Source organism: Diadema setosum, chromosome 3, assembly GCF_964275005.1.
Source record: "Diadema setosum chromosome 3, eeDiaSeto1, whole genome shotgun sequence".
Lineage (NCBI taxonomy): Eukaryota > Metazoa > Echinodermata > Echinoidea > Diadematoida > Diadematidae > Diadema > Diadema setosum.
In genome coordinates this window covers 22,464,631-22,483,782 of record NC_092687.1, presented here as the reverse complement: position 1 = coordinate 22,483,782, position 19,152 = coordinate 22,464,631, and the positions used below count along the sequence as shown (strand labels likewise).

The window sequence follows — 19,152 nt, the reverse complement described above, 5'->3', positions numbered from 1 at the left end:
GAAGGGAATGTTTTGAACATCCGCCATGCAAACATCACGAAAGTATGAACACACTGGGCAATTAATTGCTTGAAAGAAAAATCACGTTTACATAATACACTGTATTCAAATTCGTGTGCAGGAATTTATAAAGGAAAACTATGCGTACAATATCAGGGAAGTATGAGCACGCAAATATTTCACTTACCTGTCATAAACGCACTGAATAGAAGAAATCCAAGAATGCAGTAACCTTGTAGAGCCATGATGAGAACCATTTGACCTGTAAGGTATCACAATATTTTATGATAGGCAGTACCCAACAGTTCAGGAAATGTCGGCCTGATGCGATTACTGAATAAAATCTTCGTTGTATAAACGCCATGAGCATAAATCAGATAGTTGATATCACAAAATTAAAATTCTTCCTGTAAGAGTTTAACCGAGTATTCAATCATTAACCTATTGGCACATTATGATCCTTGCATGGATTGTCGCCATCCACAATCTTTCCTGTCACAGATCAAATTGTCTAAATCTAATGTCAAATCATTTTTCTCGTATCAGAGTTATATGGTGAACATTATGACGCTAAATCAGACATGCAATCCAAATTCAAAAAAAAAATAAAAAAGGAAGAAAAACGGGGAGATGATAGAGTGAGATGTATACAGACCCGATAAGAGAGGACAGAGGAGAATGCTATCCTGATATACCAATGGTGACTTGTCGACAAGCGGTGAACTATTTATCAGAAAACTGTGTCGTGTTTAATATTTTGTGTGCTCATTATTCTGAGGCACTTCGTTGATGTACGTATATGCACTTTGTGGGGGACCGATTTACTTGTTGCGTTATACATATCAATCCGCAGGATGTTTTGATATCACACAGCACTTTCCACTTTTTTTTCGTCGTGATCGTGTTTTACATCTATAAACTTTATAGACTTAGGCCTACGTAGAAATAGTTTGATGCACGTGATCACTGCAGAGAAAATGTTTAGTCGGAACCGCTAGACAATCAATATTTCAGTCACAGTTGGTAATTATGTATAGTTACTATGAGAGCGAAATGCAAAAGTATCATGTAAATCGTGTTTAGAAAAGACTTCCTTCAAACCAATTATCACCTTATTTAGTATAATAATCACCATGTTGCATTGTCCCCATGATCCCATCAAGGCCAGAGGTAGTTTTACTGCAGAAATTATCACCTTATATAACTTGTATTATAGTGCATATGGTTTATTGCAGAGAGATGATGTAACAACTTTAATTCTCCCCAAGACAATTTTTTTTCTATATTCCTCATCCGAGATACTTTATTTTCCACATAACTCTTCTTCACATATTTACAATCACTTTATCCGCAAGTATCCAAAAGGCATTCAACATAATCATTTTGACAGGAAAAAAAAATAGTGTATCAATGATATAAACCAAAGTAGTTGCGTATTCTTCTTAATCCGATATCATCGAATCTTGTTTGGTTGCACTTCAAACTGATATAAAATCTTAATTCCGTTTTCAAATCTTCTACTAGATGGTGTACATTGAACAAGCATTCGTTTCTTGCATTGCGTTCTCTGACATCATTCCTGTAGACAATGAATTGGGCATGATTAAAAAAAAAAAAAAGATGTTTACTAATTTCATCTTTTTGTTACCTATATCATATCCGAGAATAATGACTAAAGGTCTTTTTCATTGATATCAATTACAAGATCGAAAATATTTCGAATTAAAACCGAGACCACTTTCCAATACATTTTGATTTTTTGGCATTTCAGCAAAAAATGACAAGTGGTTTCTTTACAATTATATATATAATACACAAATTATCATTCAAAATTTCCCATTTAAACAAATTGTCTTTACTGGGCAATATTCAATGAAAAAGCTTGAAATTAAATTGCTTTATTCTATTATCATTAGTCTGATGAAACTTATATTGCAATACCCTTTTCCAATCAAAATCACATGGTTAATCCAAATAACTTTGCCAGAAGTATAAACACGAAGGTTCTTGTTTTTTTCTTATGCAAAAATAATCTACAATAATGTTTAGCTGACGTTTTCTCTACACTGATTTTATCACCTGTTGACAGCTCAATAGCATCAAATTCTTCTTTTTTTTCAGCAGTACAGGAGTCTGTATGTTATTACGTAACTTGTCTAACCAAAACCTGGGAAATGCTTTTTTCAACAATTCAAATGAGGCGAGCAGCTGCCTATCTCGGACGGTTTCATTTATGGATGTAACATCTTTCCATTGCCCATCATTTAATAATCTGTTTCACTGTAATAACATTTTCCTTTATCCAACTCTGGAAACATAACATTTCATTTTCATATCTAATATTCCTGTTATTCCAAACAACTTCTTTCTTTATATCATTAACATTAAACATATCTATGTACTTTAACTCAGACCATGAACAGAAAAGATCAATGTAAAACTCAGGTATTTTTCTCCTTCTGCATATTCCTAATATATCATTTTTCTTGCAATTAAATTTCCAACACAAAGGCAATCCGCCAATTTTCTGGGTCCAATATTGAAACAAAATCTTCCATGACATTTGTTCCCCAGAAAAATACCCCAAGACAAATGCAAAATCAAAGTGAAAAAAAAACAACAAATACGATAAAAGCCTATTTGAGACGACAACATTACTTTAGTGTTCTTATATCATTCATATTTTATTAACAATTTTCGGTTCGGTTATTTCTAATGTGTGATTTTCCTGAAAATAAGATGCAAAACTTTTTTTTTATTTATTCCGTGAGCACTATAGACCAATACAAGCTATAGGATATCAAATTCTACCTCCAGTTTTCTCCAACATGTTTAAAAAAAAACACAAATCGATTTATAAGTATCCAAACCGTCATTCGAAACAATGTCACTTGTCGTTAACAAGAACCCCTTACACCCATTTTGTTTTTACATCTGCTTTTCCTAAATTTGGGAATTCCCGTGACGACAATACTGAATTTGCACCAAGTATGATAAAAGCTGGGACCCACCTTTTATCCTGAAGCCCCATCTTAACCAAAACGATACTATCCCTTTAAATCTAAACTGAACTGATTTCTGTTAAGTTCTTTTGCTTGGTCTTCAGAGAACTATTGAGAACTATTTTAAATTTTCAATCATCCAAACCTTTTAACCTGCATGATTTCTTTGATTAATACGATTCGTCCAGCACAATCCGGGTGTCATCCATGCAGTGTGCAAAGTTTAACCGCGTGTTTCTCTGCCCGCACATATAACATTTTCTGTATATACCTTACATTAGTAATGTTTTAATGGTAATGCATTTTACAAGCTTAATAGCCTCCCCTCCATTTTCAAAATTATCAACATCATTTAGTAAATAGCATGCATATTATATAGGCTTCACAATTTATCTTATGTGTATACAATATAGGCCTATTTCAAAATGAAGAATAGGGCCTATGAATGTTCCTCTTTTTTTCCTGATTTATTTTTGTACACTAGAATTTTGTGCTGTTGAAAATGAAAATGAGTATATAAAATGAAAAGAAATTATTTTTTTCTATGCCCTAATTGGACACTTAAAAAGCACGTGTCAGATTGATTATTGGCACGTGTACTAAGAAATAGTTCCGGTCAAAGCGAAATTCATACCAATCACGTGACCCACAAGGATGTATCGCATCGTGTTACAGAGAGGATGTGATTCCAAAGCTAATGACTCACGTAATGTTTACATTCTCAACAGTCAACCTAACACCGCGGTATATCAATTGTCTATGAACACGTAGAATGAAATTCGATAGTTGCTTTAGAAATCGTTCGCAACTTGTTAACTTGACCCCTTTACAAAGATTATATCAACGTCCGCCATTGTACGAAGCTAACAACTTTTACACCGAGAGTAGGGACAACTAATGACCAACACTTTTTACATCAATTACCAATCACTTGGCTCAAGAAGTCGATATCCTTTCTTGGACTATACTGATAGTAGTACCTAAACTATTACACCTCTTATTCATGTTTACAGTTGTTCAAAGCAATAAAATGATTTATTACAGGAAGAAAGGACAGAAAATTACACTTGTCGCTTCGGTTCCTAGTCCACCCCCTCCTTGTTTTTCCATTGCAGTATGTATGGTATACACACTAAGTGGACTTCGAACAGGAACCTTATCATGCTATCGAGACCGACAAACTGTCCGTTGTTGGGTAATTCGAAGCTGAAAAAGGGTTCGTTTATAAGCGAACATTATTGTGGGGTTATTCCGAAGAGTCGTTATTCCGGAGGTTTGTCAGAAAATTAAATAAACTTAATTCAGTGACAAAATACTTTGCTGTGTGTGCCTTTTCTAAAAGAAAAGAATTGAATGAAAATTGAATGAAAATACACGTACACCCACACCACACACATATAGTTCACTCACAAACATGTATAAAAGCACACACAAGCACACACGATAATACGTACTTATTGATGAACTGAAATACAATCATAATTTGTAATAGTAGTGTGTTACTGATGAAAAAAGAGGTATTTTCTTTTCCTCGATCCTCCCGGTATGCCCCCCCCCCCCCTACTGAGCCATGCATGCATGGCTCATAAACAAGACATAAACAAGCGAGACATAAACAAACCCCTCAATGTCGGGGGGGAATAAATCATACTTGCGTGTGCTGATCATTAAAAAATTTCCGTTTTAAAGGACCTTGATGTGTGTTCCCCTATATAGGCCCTGGTCATGATTGATCAGCCCCTTCTAAACTCGCCATGAACGATCGCGACCCCCTCCCCTCTCTCCCTCTCTCTCCCTCTCTCTCTCTCTCCCTCTCTCTCTCTCTCTCACTGTACTCTCTCTTTCGCCACAGATTATTCAGTTTTCAGAATAACAACCCTTGTTTCATTTTGGAATAACGAACTATTGGAACTACGCCGCCACTAATGTTACGCTTGAAAAAAAAAAGAAGGTGTTAAAATTTTTTGCTGCCTACTTCCCTCTCCAAATCGGCTGACACCCCCAAAAATAAAGGTCACGCCTTTATATTTTCTGAAAAAGTTCCCCCCCCCCCTCCCCCCCAATTGGCACAGAACATCGCCTCATTAAAATTGCTCACGTCTGCAGCGGGGCACACCACAGTAATATGCTGTACTGCAGGATAATGAAACAAGATGACTGTCAAGTGACATTGAACTTATACACACTTAATTACCATTTCAATCGGGCTTCAATCTGCGAATGATTGCTTTTAAACTGAAAACGAAAAATACGAATAGCCGTCTTCTTCTTCCTCTTCTTCTTCTTCTCCTCCTCCTCCTCCTCCTCCTCCTTCTTTTTCTTTTTCTTCTTCTGGTTAAGACCGCCTCCTTACTTCTTGCTGTTATATTTAGGCCTACATTTATTTACATACATTGTACTGTCACATTGGACAGTGACAGTGACAGCGTTAGAATAGCAAGTGCAATTTACGAAGAATATGAGGAATAATATTAATGTCATTAACAAAAATATTTCATACACATTTATTATATTACACACAGGAAAAAAAAAGTGGTATAAGAATATTGTATACACCCTAGATTTTGCGATGGATTTATCATACCCTTTTTCAGACAGCGTTTTTACCATTGATTTTGTTAACATTATTAGGAAGAGCTTAAATATCTATCATGACGGGATTTTTATTATTATATGTATCATTATTCTCAGTTAAGAGAACATGAGGCCTATGGCTCTGAAGTTTATTCCCAAGTGACGCGGCCCGTATGAAGACATCCCCTATTAAATGACCGGCTGGCTTGCATCTCTGCAGCTATCTTTCAGTCTTTGCCTGCTGTCATGTCAGGAAGAGCTCGAGAGAGGGAGCCTTTTATAGTAAACGTGATGATGTTATCAATGATGTTATTGTTATGGTGAATGGTGCATATTTACTCAGTATGGCTGAGAGAAGGTGAATGAAAGCAGATTATCGTTCACGAGTACAGTCGAGGGTAAGATAATGTATTTCTTCGGTCATTATTATTATTTTTTTTTGGGGGGGGGGGGGGAGGGGGAGCGCAGTGTTCTTTTGTTCTACGGCTAGACTTAGACGTTCTTAAAGCCAAAAGTAGTTGTTTACGTCGATCTAACTAACGATCTAGACTAGGGTCAGTGTTCGTGTTTAGTAAATTAATGTCATCGAGTTTGAGAAAGTGTGGTCCCACGTGTTGAATTGTACGTTATGCGCAACCAGCAGAATCGGGCATTTGGAATTAACTTTAGGCCCTAAATTTACTTGTTGCAGTAATCCCAATCGCAGCTCCAAGGAAGCTATACTGGGATGCAAATCGTGCTATGTGTCAATGGATGTGCGAAAGTGACAAGGTTGCACATGTCTGGCATTATCGTGAAATAGTCCACCATCAGGCACCACTCCATTCACCGCCATTCATTTCGTCATAGCCGGTGACTCACTGGCTTTCAACCTCCATAGTCCTAAGACCTAACTGTTGTAGGGTGGTACATCCTATTACCGGACGCTTTTTTTTCGTGGCTTTGAATTCTGTACTCAGAGGATGAAATTTCGGCTAAAAATAACACCACTTATTCACAGACTCCTGGAAATTACGAATTCAGCCAACTTATGTCAATTCTTCGTTCCAGTTTTTAGAAAATATGCTTCAAACGTTCCCCTCTTAAAATAGTTGTTTTTTGCGCGGTGCTGAATCGCATTGTATTACCGGACGCGATTTTCGTAATCGAGTAATCGAGGTCTTTCACACCTAGTCCTTGCACGAGAATCACAATTCATCCCAAAAATCACCGTACACATTCTCACCGAGCGGATGACAAAGAAAAAATCGGCAAATGAGGCTCAAATTTCGTATTTTACGGTAAAACAAAATGTCTGTCTCAAACATTTCGAACAGTTCACGCAATAAAACCTTGTGAGAAGATCGACAACTGGTTATAGACTCTACTTCAGTTTACGTGCTTTGTCTATGGGAGCTGCACGCGCGGGTGATGAGTTGCGGGCCCCTTAGCGCACAATTATTCCGCATCGTTGGCGTTTGAGGACGATAGCTACAAATTTCCGATATCGATCAGTGAAATTTTGGTTCTATATTGGAATCTTCAGCATTTTTCCTGTATGTGAGTGGGATTTCATAGAATTTCAGTCGTGAAATGTGATTCAAACATGCATGAATATTAACTATATACAAGGTACGGGTCACTCAACTATAAATTTGAGGTAAAATGTGATTTTTTTCATGTTTTCACATTTTTATGTGGTGTTTTTTGCAATTTCGGTCCACACAAAGTTCTGTGAGGCTACTCTACAAAGTCTCGCGCGTACAGAATGTCATTAGTACGCAAAAATGTGCGTGTCCGGTTATACCATGCTTGCCCCTACATAGTGAAGACGCACACGCAGAACAAGAGGGGACCAATATCACGATTTAGCCGCATGTCTCTGTTTATGTACAATAAAACCGAGTGTCTGTGCAAGTCGAACCTTTTGATCCCTTTCTTGTTCTACAGTATGATCTCAACAGAGACTCTTGACCGAAAGATCGGTCTGTATCTGTCCGTCGCGGAATGTTCCGCGCAGACTGCGTCTGGCTTCACGGATCCCCTCCGTATATACGGAGGACAGCGTAATGGCAAAATATAAAAGAGTCCTCTGGACAGACGGATCTTTCTGTCTACAGAGACTCCAACTCTCCAACTCTTGAGATTTAATTACTCCCGCTTGAAATGATTTCTTACTTAGTGTCATCGTATGTTGAAAAATAAGCCTTAGATAGCATGAGATAGCATCTAGACCCCTAGAGAGCTGGACCCCAGCCACAAGGAACTTTGCGCACATCAAGTTGGAGTCTCCCGTTTGCAAGGGGTTTCAGGCGGGAGAATCTCCGGATCAGAAGGTGCTTGGGGTTGGAGTCTCTGTGATCTTGATGTGGAACGTCGAACCCGGCAGGAGGGTGCATCTAGAACATGGCTGGGTCTGGAGTGAGGGCTAGCCTAGAGTTCCATATGTTCCTCCCGCTAAAGTTCAAAAAAATAAATAAGAAGAAGATGTATTCAGTCATCATACATTCATATCCATGTCTATAGCATATGATAAGTAGAAATATAATAGTGGCAGAAATAAAACCCAGCATAGCCCATAATACTAAGCGGTACATAATACCGAGCGTCATGCAACACTCACACGTACTGCACTCGTTAAGTCACTGTCGATTGTTTTGTATCTAGATTCTAGTTCTTTAGACACAACACTGGGTAGCACAGTTTGTTTAACACTATATTAAGAATGATGGATCCTCGGAGTGTTTTTAGAGCTTCATTTTTGTCCAACATTCCTATTTGTGGAACTTGGTGGTTATGTGACCTTGCATCTAGATGCATGTATTATAGCTTCTGCAGCATGCAGTTAACTGTTTTCATGTTTTCAGGAATCAGCAACTCTTTGGAGTGATCATTTCCATTTGTATTGTTTTTTTGGTTTTTTTTTAAACCACTGAGTTCCAACTTACATTATAGAGTCAGGTATTTGAAAAAGGCAAAGTGCTTCCATGTGAGTGCATTCTTAACTTGTTAAAGCTCTTGTTTCACATGATAATTATTCATTCTACAGCGGTTCTGCTCCTTTCATAAGATGATTGTCTTCATCCTCGTTGGTCCTAAGGCAGTGCAACAATGAATGCAAGATCACAGGCATTTGAGTTGGTGAGAGAATCAGTGTTTATATCTCTGAAGAATGGTGTGTTCCTTGTTCTTTAGCTGTCAACTTGTAGAGATTTTGCAATGTAACAGAATTTCAAGTGTTGGAAGTTTTCACGTGACAGTGATACATGTTTGAAGGTCATAATCATGTTGTATGCAGATTAGACAAGATGTCTTAGCCTTACAACTCTACCACTGGGTCTTATTGAAAATGATTACACTTTACAATCATTCTTTCTGTACTGGGTAAAACTCTCTTCTCTTTACAGAGTTATGTTGTGAAATTATCACAGCTCTTCTTAGAATTTGGGTTGAAAAAGAATTATATGGCAAAGATTTGTATGCAGGCTAAATGCTCTAGAAGGCTTGTGAGATCTAGCATCGTGTAATCTGATTTGCATGTATATGCACGTGTGTTTTTCAAAATCATAAAATGAAACTTGGAGATTCCAGTTTATGTACTGTAAGGTCAGATTGCAATAAGACTGTCACTGTTCTCTTTTCTTTTTTATTTTTCTTAGTGTACTAAAAAAAAAAACACACACACACAAAAACAAACTTTTACTCAACCAGAATGTGTGCATACTGTATCTTTTTAATGTTGGAGAGTAATGACAGTTTGAATGTCAAGTGGACATCTATGTAGGCCTCAAGTTCTTGAGTGCAAATTACCATCAAGTAGTTCGCATGCAAAATGAGACTAAACTTGTGAAAAGTGCTGTCAATGAAACACAAACACAAGCTCTCATTTATATGTAACATCAAACCCATTTCACTCTGTTTCAGACGGTGGAGGGGAGACAGATTGAGGAAGTTGTACTCAGTCTATTCCACACTCTGCTTTTCCATCGCACTACTGGCAAGGTAGGAGGCATCACATTGGATTGTTAATCAATCCATTTTAATGCAGTCTAATTTTCCAGTAAGAGTATGAGCAGTCATTTAGTGTATGGAAAAGAGGTACTACAACGTATGATACATGTAGAACAGCAATCGACTGTCCACACTGAACTGTGTTGCTTGATGAACTTTTTAAAATTCGATGAACATACAAGTAGCTATCAAAGTTGATATATTTTCGCCAGTTATTTTATTTGCTTGGTTTTCTGAGAAGAAGTGCATTCTTTTATCTTTAATTTGCTGATTTTTTCCAGTTTACTGTTCACATTATGACTTTAAATGTCCAAAACAAGGATAAACAGTTTTGATTTGGCTTGGCACTTGAATCAATACGTGCAAAATTATTTCCACATTGAAATGTTCCACAGAGAGACTGCTGTGTTTCAGCTTGCAAGAAGTACTTCTGTTCTTGAAATTTTGCTGCATCTTCTAGAGCAAAACCAAATGTAAAATGACAAGAACAGAGTATTATAAATGTGTTTGAAGTACAATGTACTATTCAGCCTTGATTAGCAGTTTTGTACAATTGTATTTTCTCAGCTTTGCGCCATGTGGTGTGGTGTGAGACACACTGTTCATGACGTACTAAGTGTATGTGTATTACTCTGTACATATTCAGTCTTGAATATGTAACACAGCTCTTCCAATATTTTGTCATGTTTGTGTGCAGTTTTTTTAGGAGTTTGTGGCCATTTTTGTGTATATGTACTCTTTCTTTAATCTATCATGGCTTTAGTAGTGTGTCTCATATTATTATCCTCCAATTATCATCTCACTTTTAAACATTGTCATACTTTTGTAAAATGTGTCTTAAATGTATTTTGTTCCCGATTAGTTTCACTACAAACAAGAAGGCACCTACTCCATTGGTACTGTGGGGATGGTGGAAACAGACTGCGACTATATTGACTTCAGCTATGTGAGTATCATACCGTACATCTCTATTAACACACAGCACTGGGGATGGAGTACTCCAGCTCCAAACACAAAGCACTCTGCATTCACATAATTGCACTAATGGTCTTTATAACCAGGTGGTCACCAAACCAGGTTTAACTTTAGATGTAATTCAATTAGATATAAACAATAAGGAATTGCAGCACAATTTGTCATTCAGTTGATATCCTTGGTTATCACAGTGAATAATTTATGAAAACTGCATTTAAAGACCAAAAGATAAGCTCTTACTCTGGCTGTTGTGTACAGTGTGGGTAAATTTTTATGCCTCCGCCACGAAGTGGTGCCGGAGGCATTATGTTTTCGGGTTGTCCGTCCGTCCGTACGTCCGTACGTACGTCCGTCCGCTTTCGTTTACGCGATAACTTGAGTAATATTTAATGGAATTTTACCAAACGTGGTCCAAGTATGAAGTATGATGGGGTAATGATTTGATTAGATTTTGGGTGAAATTGGCTAAAGGTCAAAGGTCAAGGTCAAATCACGAAATTGTATCCGTTTACGCGATAACTCAAGACTTGATGGAGCAAATTTCCCCAAACTTTCTTGGAGGATAATGTATGATGGGACAATTACTTGATTAGTTTTTCAGTGAAATCGGACAGAGGTCAAAGGTCAAAGATCAAGGTCAAATCCTAAAATTTATCTTTTTACGTGATAACTCAAAACTGGATGAAGCAGCTTTCACCAAACTTGGTCCAAGGATGATGTATGATGGGACAATTAGTTGAGTAGATTTTAGTGACATTGGCAAGAGGTCAAAGGTCAAAAGGTCAAGGTCAAATGCTAAAAATGTTGCTATTTCCCCCGTATCTGTGCAATGCCCGCAGTTATTTTCTTGAAACTTTGTGTAGACATGTACTACTGCGTAAAGATTATCCAGAGAGAGTTTCATGTCATAACGTCAAAGGTCAAAAGGTCAAAGGTTAGGTGAAAATGTTGCAATATCACTTTTCTCGCAAATAGTTCAATGTATCTTCATGGAACTTGGTACATTATGCATGTACTGACTGGCAGGGATTATCTAGGGAATTTAGGGGTCATGGGTCAATAGTCAGGGGTCAAAGGTCAAGTTCAACTCCTCAAAATGTTACTATTTTCCTCATATACTAGCGACATTTCTAGTTACAGTTATTTTCAATCCACTAAATGTTGCCAACTTGGGTGTTAAATACTTGTTTTAGGAATATTTTGTTTGTTTGTTTGTTTTGTTTGTTTGTTTGTTTGTTTGTTTGTTTGTTGTTGTTGGTTTTTTTTTTTTTTTTTTTTGCATTTTGGCATTGGTACACACCTCACCACCATGCAACAATTTACAATCATAATCTTGTTGTTGTATTAAAGAGAAAGAATGCATCTGCCTCCTGTATTATGTTCTTTGCAGATAAGATGTGATTCAAAGGACATGGACCTGTATCTACGCAAAGAAGTGGCAAAGTTCCGGGATATCCTGAAGTCAAATGACGGTCTTCATAGTGGGCAGGTGAAGTGAATTTTAATATTTTCCCTTTAAACAAACATTGCACATTACACAGGGTGTCAGTAGGTATTATCCACCCAGTACAAGATTTGAAACAATCCAAAACACTCAGCTTCATCCTCTGTGTTTTGGATTGTTTGTAGATATGGAGGGTGGATAGTTTTATTAACGTGCGACCAAGTAATGTGCTTTATTTGTTTTATAAAGTGGTGACATGATTTAAATTCTGCATCAGACATTATTGCAAGCTTTCCGGGCCATCAACAGCTCCGAGTTCAAGCTATTCAGAACCACACACACACACAATTGCAATCATACTGTAAAACATGACATATTCGCGGCATGAAATTTTCGCGAATTGGAGCTGACAGCCCTTTTCGTGGCATGAAATTTTCGCAAATTGCCACTGGTGTTCAATGCGTGTAGTGTAGACAAAAACTTTCGCGTGCATTTTAATTTCGCGAATTTTGGCGCTTGCGAAATTCGCAAAATTAAAATGCACGCGAAAATTTCTTGTTTTACAGTAATACACAGACACTACTGCAGCAGAGCACAGACAGGTGATTGTTAATACCAGCCATTTGTCATGCTTAGTGAAAGGTAACCTTGTGCCCTTAGGAAAAATTAAGACTGGTCTCATGATAGCTCTCGGCCAACCATTTGATTGGGATCCATATTACTGTTTTATATCAGGTGGTTAAAGTGTAGTACACACTTGGCCTGCTATATCGTACACCAGGGAGATGAGACATTTGCTCAGTGGAGTGGATCATAGGGATGCCTTATCCACAATTCAGTCATTTAGTCTAGTAACCATGACATAAACCACCATGAAGAATGTGTGGCGAGTCTGGAGTCTTGAATATGTGTGGGTCAGCTTCCTGGAACATATAAGATGCTCTAGATTGGCATGGCAGGTGTGGTCTGTCAGCATCATACCTGGCAGCCAACTCCTCAGCTTGTTGTGTATTGCCATGAATCGACTAGAGAGTCCAGCTCTTTTGATATCGCACACTTGATGACCATGCCTATCCCTTCTCCAGTTGACACACTTTCCCGCTGTAGTGCCTTTCTGAATCTTTCTGATACTTCAAACAGACAGTGGGAAACTACTAGACCAAAGTTCAGGTCAAAAGATGTAAGTCAACAGTGGAAGCCAGCTGTTTGGGTAGTGGTATTCATATTCAATGGTACTAAGAACCTCAGGAAGAATGCAGAGTTGCTTCATGAGACCATTTAGTGCTTGAAATTTGACATCGAATCTGGCTTGGCAGAGAGATTGGATGCCAGACTTTATCACAGTAGATGTGCATTTCACAGTGGTCTGAGTCGTAGAAAATCGCGGATCATAGGCAGTGTTGATACCATGTCCTTTATAGCTAGATTCACACAGTGCATGTACATGTAACAGTGGATCTGAACAGCTCTGCATTCTGCATGAGCAGTTTGTGCTGCCACAACATTTTTACATCCCTGTAAGGTTGCAGCACCATCGAATGTTTGACTCTGGCAAGTTTGTAGACTGAGATTCAGTGGGGACATCCCTGATGGCTGCGTAGATACTTAGGTATCACACCTCTCCAAGCTGATCAGCTCAAGAAGTCTCTCTTCAACGTTCAGGGTCTCGGTTACTGTACAAAGACACAGTAACATCTGTTCAACTGTACATCAGCCATATAAAGTCCAATGATCCACATTCTTTGATCTCTTTGATCACTCCTGAGGACACCGTGGACCATCTTGTGGACAATTTTATGCTGTATCCCTGCCAAGTTCCAACTTGATCTTTCCTTCAACCAGTCAGCTAGCTCTTGAGAATCTTGTGCGGGGAGCATGAGAAAGTGGTAGAGATTCAATTTGGCATCATCGTGACCATGAAGTAGCAATCCTTGTCATTACAAGTACCATATGGATGAAATAATTGTCAGTGCATGTATAAACATCAACTTCCTGATTCCATCTCTACCTCTTTCTGTGAGAGATGCTGTTTTGCAATGTTTGCCCCTTCTTTCATTGATTTCATTGATAGATCGCATGACAGTTAACTGCGCTAGCTTCATGTTTCTTGAAAACCTCTATGGCCTTTTTCCAGTTTGAGAAACCTTTGTCAATGAATTCTTCCTCCGCTTTTGGTGCCTGAGTTCCGCCTTTGTGCTTCGCTTGGCAACATGGATGGCAAAACACAGCATCTTTGTCATTATATCCAGCCACTAAAAAGTCTTGTACCACTTGGGAAGGGGCCGTCTATATTTAGTGGAAAGGAAATGATCGCTTTCGCCACATGTAGTTGGCTGATTTAGCTCCAGTCATAGCCATTTCTATGTGTCAGGCTCAGCAGCTGTGACTGGCCTGCCGTAAGGAATGTCATGTTTTTCCACATGGCATGAATGTTTCAAGGAATCAGGAACTTCAGAACCTGCCAAGCTGGCAGTAGTACGTTTGTATAGATGAGGTAAAAGAAGAAGGGCTCACAATATCTCTGCTTGAAGGAGTACTACCTTCTTGGATTTCAGCATCTCTGTCTATCCTGACCATCAATTTTTCAGGCTCATTAGGATCAACCCGTGAGATAGGCTTGAAGAAAGCACAGATTTTTCTTCTCTTTTCCCAGGTAGAAACATGAAATTAAACAATCAAATTATCACATACCGGTATGTACATTTGGTTCCATTTCGAGCCTTATCAGTGTTACTGTTAAACGAGGAATGTTCGCGTGCATTTTAATTTCGCGAATTTCACGAAATTAAAATGCACATGAAAGCTCTTGTCTACACTTTATGCATTGAATGTTTAAGAAAGAGGCAACTCGCGAAAATTTCATGCCGCGAAAATGTCGTGTTTTACAGTAATAGCAAAACATGTTCTTGAAGGTGAAAGGTTGCCATTGCTTGAAAATTTGTCACGTACAACTGTAACAGAGTTCACTCTGTTCTTATTAATTTTGTTTGTTTTTGAACGTCTTCTTGTGAAGATTTCTCTGGAGTTCTACCAGAAGAAGAAGAACAGGTGGCCATTTCCTGATGAGAGTATTCCATGGGAGGTGTGGACACTTCACGTCAATGTTGTGACCCTCAGCAATGAGCATGGTGAGCTGCAGAAGGCTGCGTGTTACTGGCTTCATGCTGAAGGCTCATTTGATATGTTAAAGCGAATATAGGTCAGATGCCTATTAATTCAATGAAGGGCAATTGTTCAATCAGTTGCAACAAAATAACTCAATGCAAGGGATTCAGTAATTTGAAATAAATATTCACATTGAAATTCTTTTCAAGTCTGAAGTGTGCTAAATAAGAATTTGCTGTCATTATATGTATGTATTTATGTAATATTTCTCTTTGTACATCAACACCTATCAGGTGTGAGTTTCCTCAAGTTGTCTCCCTCTACAAATGAAATTTGTGAAGATCGCAATTGCCAATCTATAACTTAACAAACATGTTGGAAAAAAGGAACCAGTGGGACATGTTTGTTAATTTATAGATCAGCAGTCTTAACAAATTTCATTTGTAGAGAGAGACAGTTGAAGAAACTCACACCTGAACCTTTACCCCACTGAATATCTTGCTGTCATTTAATCAACACCTTTGTTCACACATTTGATAAACTCTTTTAGTAATGAGTGTCTTTACATTCATATTTGTGTGTGTCCAGAGAGGCAAGCATACAGGGAGAAGCTGGGAGAGCTGTTGGGGGAGAAGGTAGTGTGTGTGGTGGAGGCCATGAATAGACACGACTTCCTACCCAAGGCACCAAATCAACCTCTCTTGGATACTGTGTTCAACACATCATTCTCTGATGTCCAGCCATACCTGTTTAAAGTGAGCACACAAGGACCCTGAAATTAGTCCAAGCTGTGTGGGGTAGCATTCTGGAGAGAAGGGGGTGCACTGAGACAGGCTTGCAAATTACAAGAGAGAGTTTTGATTCAGTTTAGAATCTGAAACATGTAAAACTATTATTTGGTTGTAATTGCTGATTCCATGAGATTGACAAGAAAATACAAAACAAATATTGTGAAAACATAGTACAGAGACATCTAGTGTAGCAACGTACCTAATGCAATAACTCTCTGCTCTCTACAATCAAACTTGGAGGGAAGAGTAGTTATACAAAGTTACACATTTTACAAAACATGAAAGTCACCTCAAAGTCGAAGGTCACAGGCAGGGGTCAAAGAACCGTAGGGCCCATTGTTAAGTTTTTCAGCGCGTTTCGATTATGGCTCATTACTTTTGATCCCTATGTCCGTTTGTGACCCATTTGTAAGATTTTATTGACTCTATCGACCCCCTCTCGGGGTATGAGAGTACAAACATATTTACAATATATGAATACAAAAATATAAGTGATAATGTACATGTACATGTGAAAATAACAGATATAATTAAATTTGTTTACAAAACAAGGCGTAAAGGACGTTTAACTACTCTACCACTATGTGTACAATCATTCACATCTACTTTACTTGACCAGACTTGGATGGTAGATGTCCCTTGGGGAGTTGAGGTACATCACAAAGTCAAAAGTCACAGACAGGGGTCAATGAACTTTTAGGGCCCAATGTTAAGTTCTAACAGAACGTTTTGATTATGGCTCATAACTTTTGATCCATATGTCCATTTGTGACCAAACTTGGCTGATAAATGTCTCTTGGGTAATTGAAGGTGACCACAAGGTGAAAGGTCATAGGTGAGGTCAATGAACTTTCGGGAGTTAGAAAAACATTAATTTCTTCTACGCGAATGGGCAAGACACATGTTGGCACTTGCCTTTTTTTTTTTCCAGTGGAGCAATTAAATTCTATTCTTTTTACATTTCCAGTGTATTTGGCTGCTGATATGTAAGAAAGCTGGCAAATTGTCTTAAGACTAAAATTTCTAGGACAAAGAATTTTGTGATAGTGGTTCATAGATAATTTCATTTGTTTGTGAAGTTGATAATGATACTGACTGCAAGCAGTCTGCATTACATCATATTGTCCAATATTTTTGTCTTTGATTGCAGATTAGCTACCAGAACTCGGGACCAACAAATGCATCTGTTGGGACAGCTGTCAGAAAACTGTTACGAGATACCCTTGCTCTTTGAGGCAGCCACAATCCCAAGATACTTCATCTTCAAAAGTTATTTATGCTGAATGAGTGTTCTTCTCTTGCCATTTTTTGTCTTCTGAACTTCAAAGAAAAGAACTAGAGGGAATAGGACTGCCGGGAATTCACTGTCATCTTTGAGTAGGAGTAATGAGTGAATGTTATTGAGCAGACAATCATTAGTCCTTTTGCTTGGCATGGATGATGCAGCAGGTAATCAGACTGTCTTCATGTTGCAAGGAGCCATGTTAGTAACCCTGGGAGTTGTAAATGATTGTGTCAAGCTTCAAGACCAACACAGGGTCTCTAGTATGAAGACAGATCTGACAGGTTGACAGACTCATAGATGTCTTTCCAAAGACATGGTTTGAAGGTCAGTGGGTGGTCAGTGTGTAAAGTGAAACATCATGTTCACTGTCAATTGCAGCGCTCAAAACCCTTTAATGTCATGGACTTGTTTGTACCTGTGTATTTAGGGTGTGAAGGATGTCAGCAAGGGCATGAGGAGTTCAGATTGATTAATTGCAAATGTGAAGTGTGTTTAGTTCTCTATTTACAAGTTCTATGATTTTAAAATATATATTTGCTGCAACATAATTACATGTGTATGACATGTTTTCTCAGTTTTTACATGAAATATACAGTAAGACATGATATGTTTTTTGGAGTTCTTTTATTCACCACAAGAGAATGTGACACAAGCAGTTTCTGCCAGCATATCAATCATAGGGTGCATTTGAGCACTCTCCTAAAGTGTTATGTACCATACCTGCACCAGAGGAGTGCTCAAATGTTCCCAGTGTACCAGACCACACCTTACTGAACCAAAAATGGGCTACTTCCTGATGTGCTCCAAAAGTATACCATACTATACCAGTAGTTGGCATGTGAAGAATGTGTGTAGCACACACTACGTCATAATGCATGGAGTTGATTCTCTTTGTTCAGGACCTACAAGTAGCCTAAGTGTGCCATGTGCATGACCCTGGTGTTACAAAACATGTTATCCCCTCTAAAAATAACTCATGAGGTACGCTTTCTCCACAAAGCACTTGAACACTCCAAATCTGGCATGGTATGGTACAGTACACATTTGATTCATTCACTTTGGTTTGCTTTTTAGCACTTGAACACGCCCCTTGTTCATTGCATGCACAAAACACAAGTACACCAGAACTGTTATTGGATGAAGAGTACTACTATTGGCATGATCAAGCAAACAAATTAAACTCAAGACAGACAGTGTATGTGTAAGGATGTATACATCAGAGGCCAGGCTCTCATTCACTTCATTTCAATTTTATTCGTTTATATACCGTCAATTGCAAAGTACAAACAGTGATATCCTCACTGGAAGACTCCTTAACCATAGCAGACAAGTAACTGACAAAAGAAAACAAAATAAACTGTATTTGTATTTTAGTATTCTATTACATGTGCATTCTGCAGTTCAAATATTGGACAATTTAATCCTCATTGATCATACAGTGAAATGAGGGGTCACTAATGTACCAAGTTTAGGGAATCATGAATACAAACTACCAATGAGAGTCACTGAATGCTGGTGATTTGGCCAAGTTCAGGAAACTCTCCCACTATGCGTGTGCCTTCCTTTAGAAGTTTGTGGTTCTTTTACTGTAACATATACAATTTGTCTGTGAAACAATTTGTCTGTGGTATATGAGATGCTTTCAAATAGAAAAGGAAAACAGTTTAAATGTTACTGATTTTGAATCACTGATGAGAACGTGAAAGAGGAAAAAAAAAAAAGCTCTAAAATGTTGACAGTGGATTCACTATCCTTTCCAGGTTTGAAGAGAAGAGAACCAGGGTACTAATACTAGTATCTCTTAACACTCGGTGGATGAAGTAGGTACATGTTGAAGTGTGCTTGATCAAGTTTCTACCCAAAGTAAATTTGTATAGAAGGGTGAAATGACATATGTGATGAACTCATACAAATCAGACTTGTACAGATCAGTTGATGAACTCAAATTGTGTTTAGTGATAATTTGAAGAATGTGATGCTCACTTC

General features: G+C 38.1%; 1 protein-coding gene across 1 annotated transcript; it reads left to right on the top strand.

The window, feature by feature from the left end:
- The first annotated feature begins 5,945 nt into the window (after window positions 1-5,945).
- LOC140226558 (autophagy-related protein 101-like) lies at window positions 5,946-17,922 on the top strand. The gene is made up of 8 exons (XM_072307011.1): window positions 5,946-5,974; window positions 8,605-8,696; window positions 9,480-9,557; window positions 10,429-10,512; window positions 11,932-12,030; window positions 14,999-15,113; window positions 15,679-15,845; window positions 17,032-17,922. Exons 2-8 carry the CDS (start codon window positions 8,667-8,669, stop codon window positions 17,113-17,115), a joined length of 657 nt encoding a protein of 218 aa, XP_072163112.1. The 5' UTR covers window positions 5,946-5,974; window positions 8,605-8,666; the 3' UTR covers window positions 17,116-17,922.
- Window positions 17,923-19,152: the final 1,230 nt, after the last annotated feature.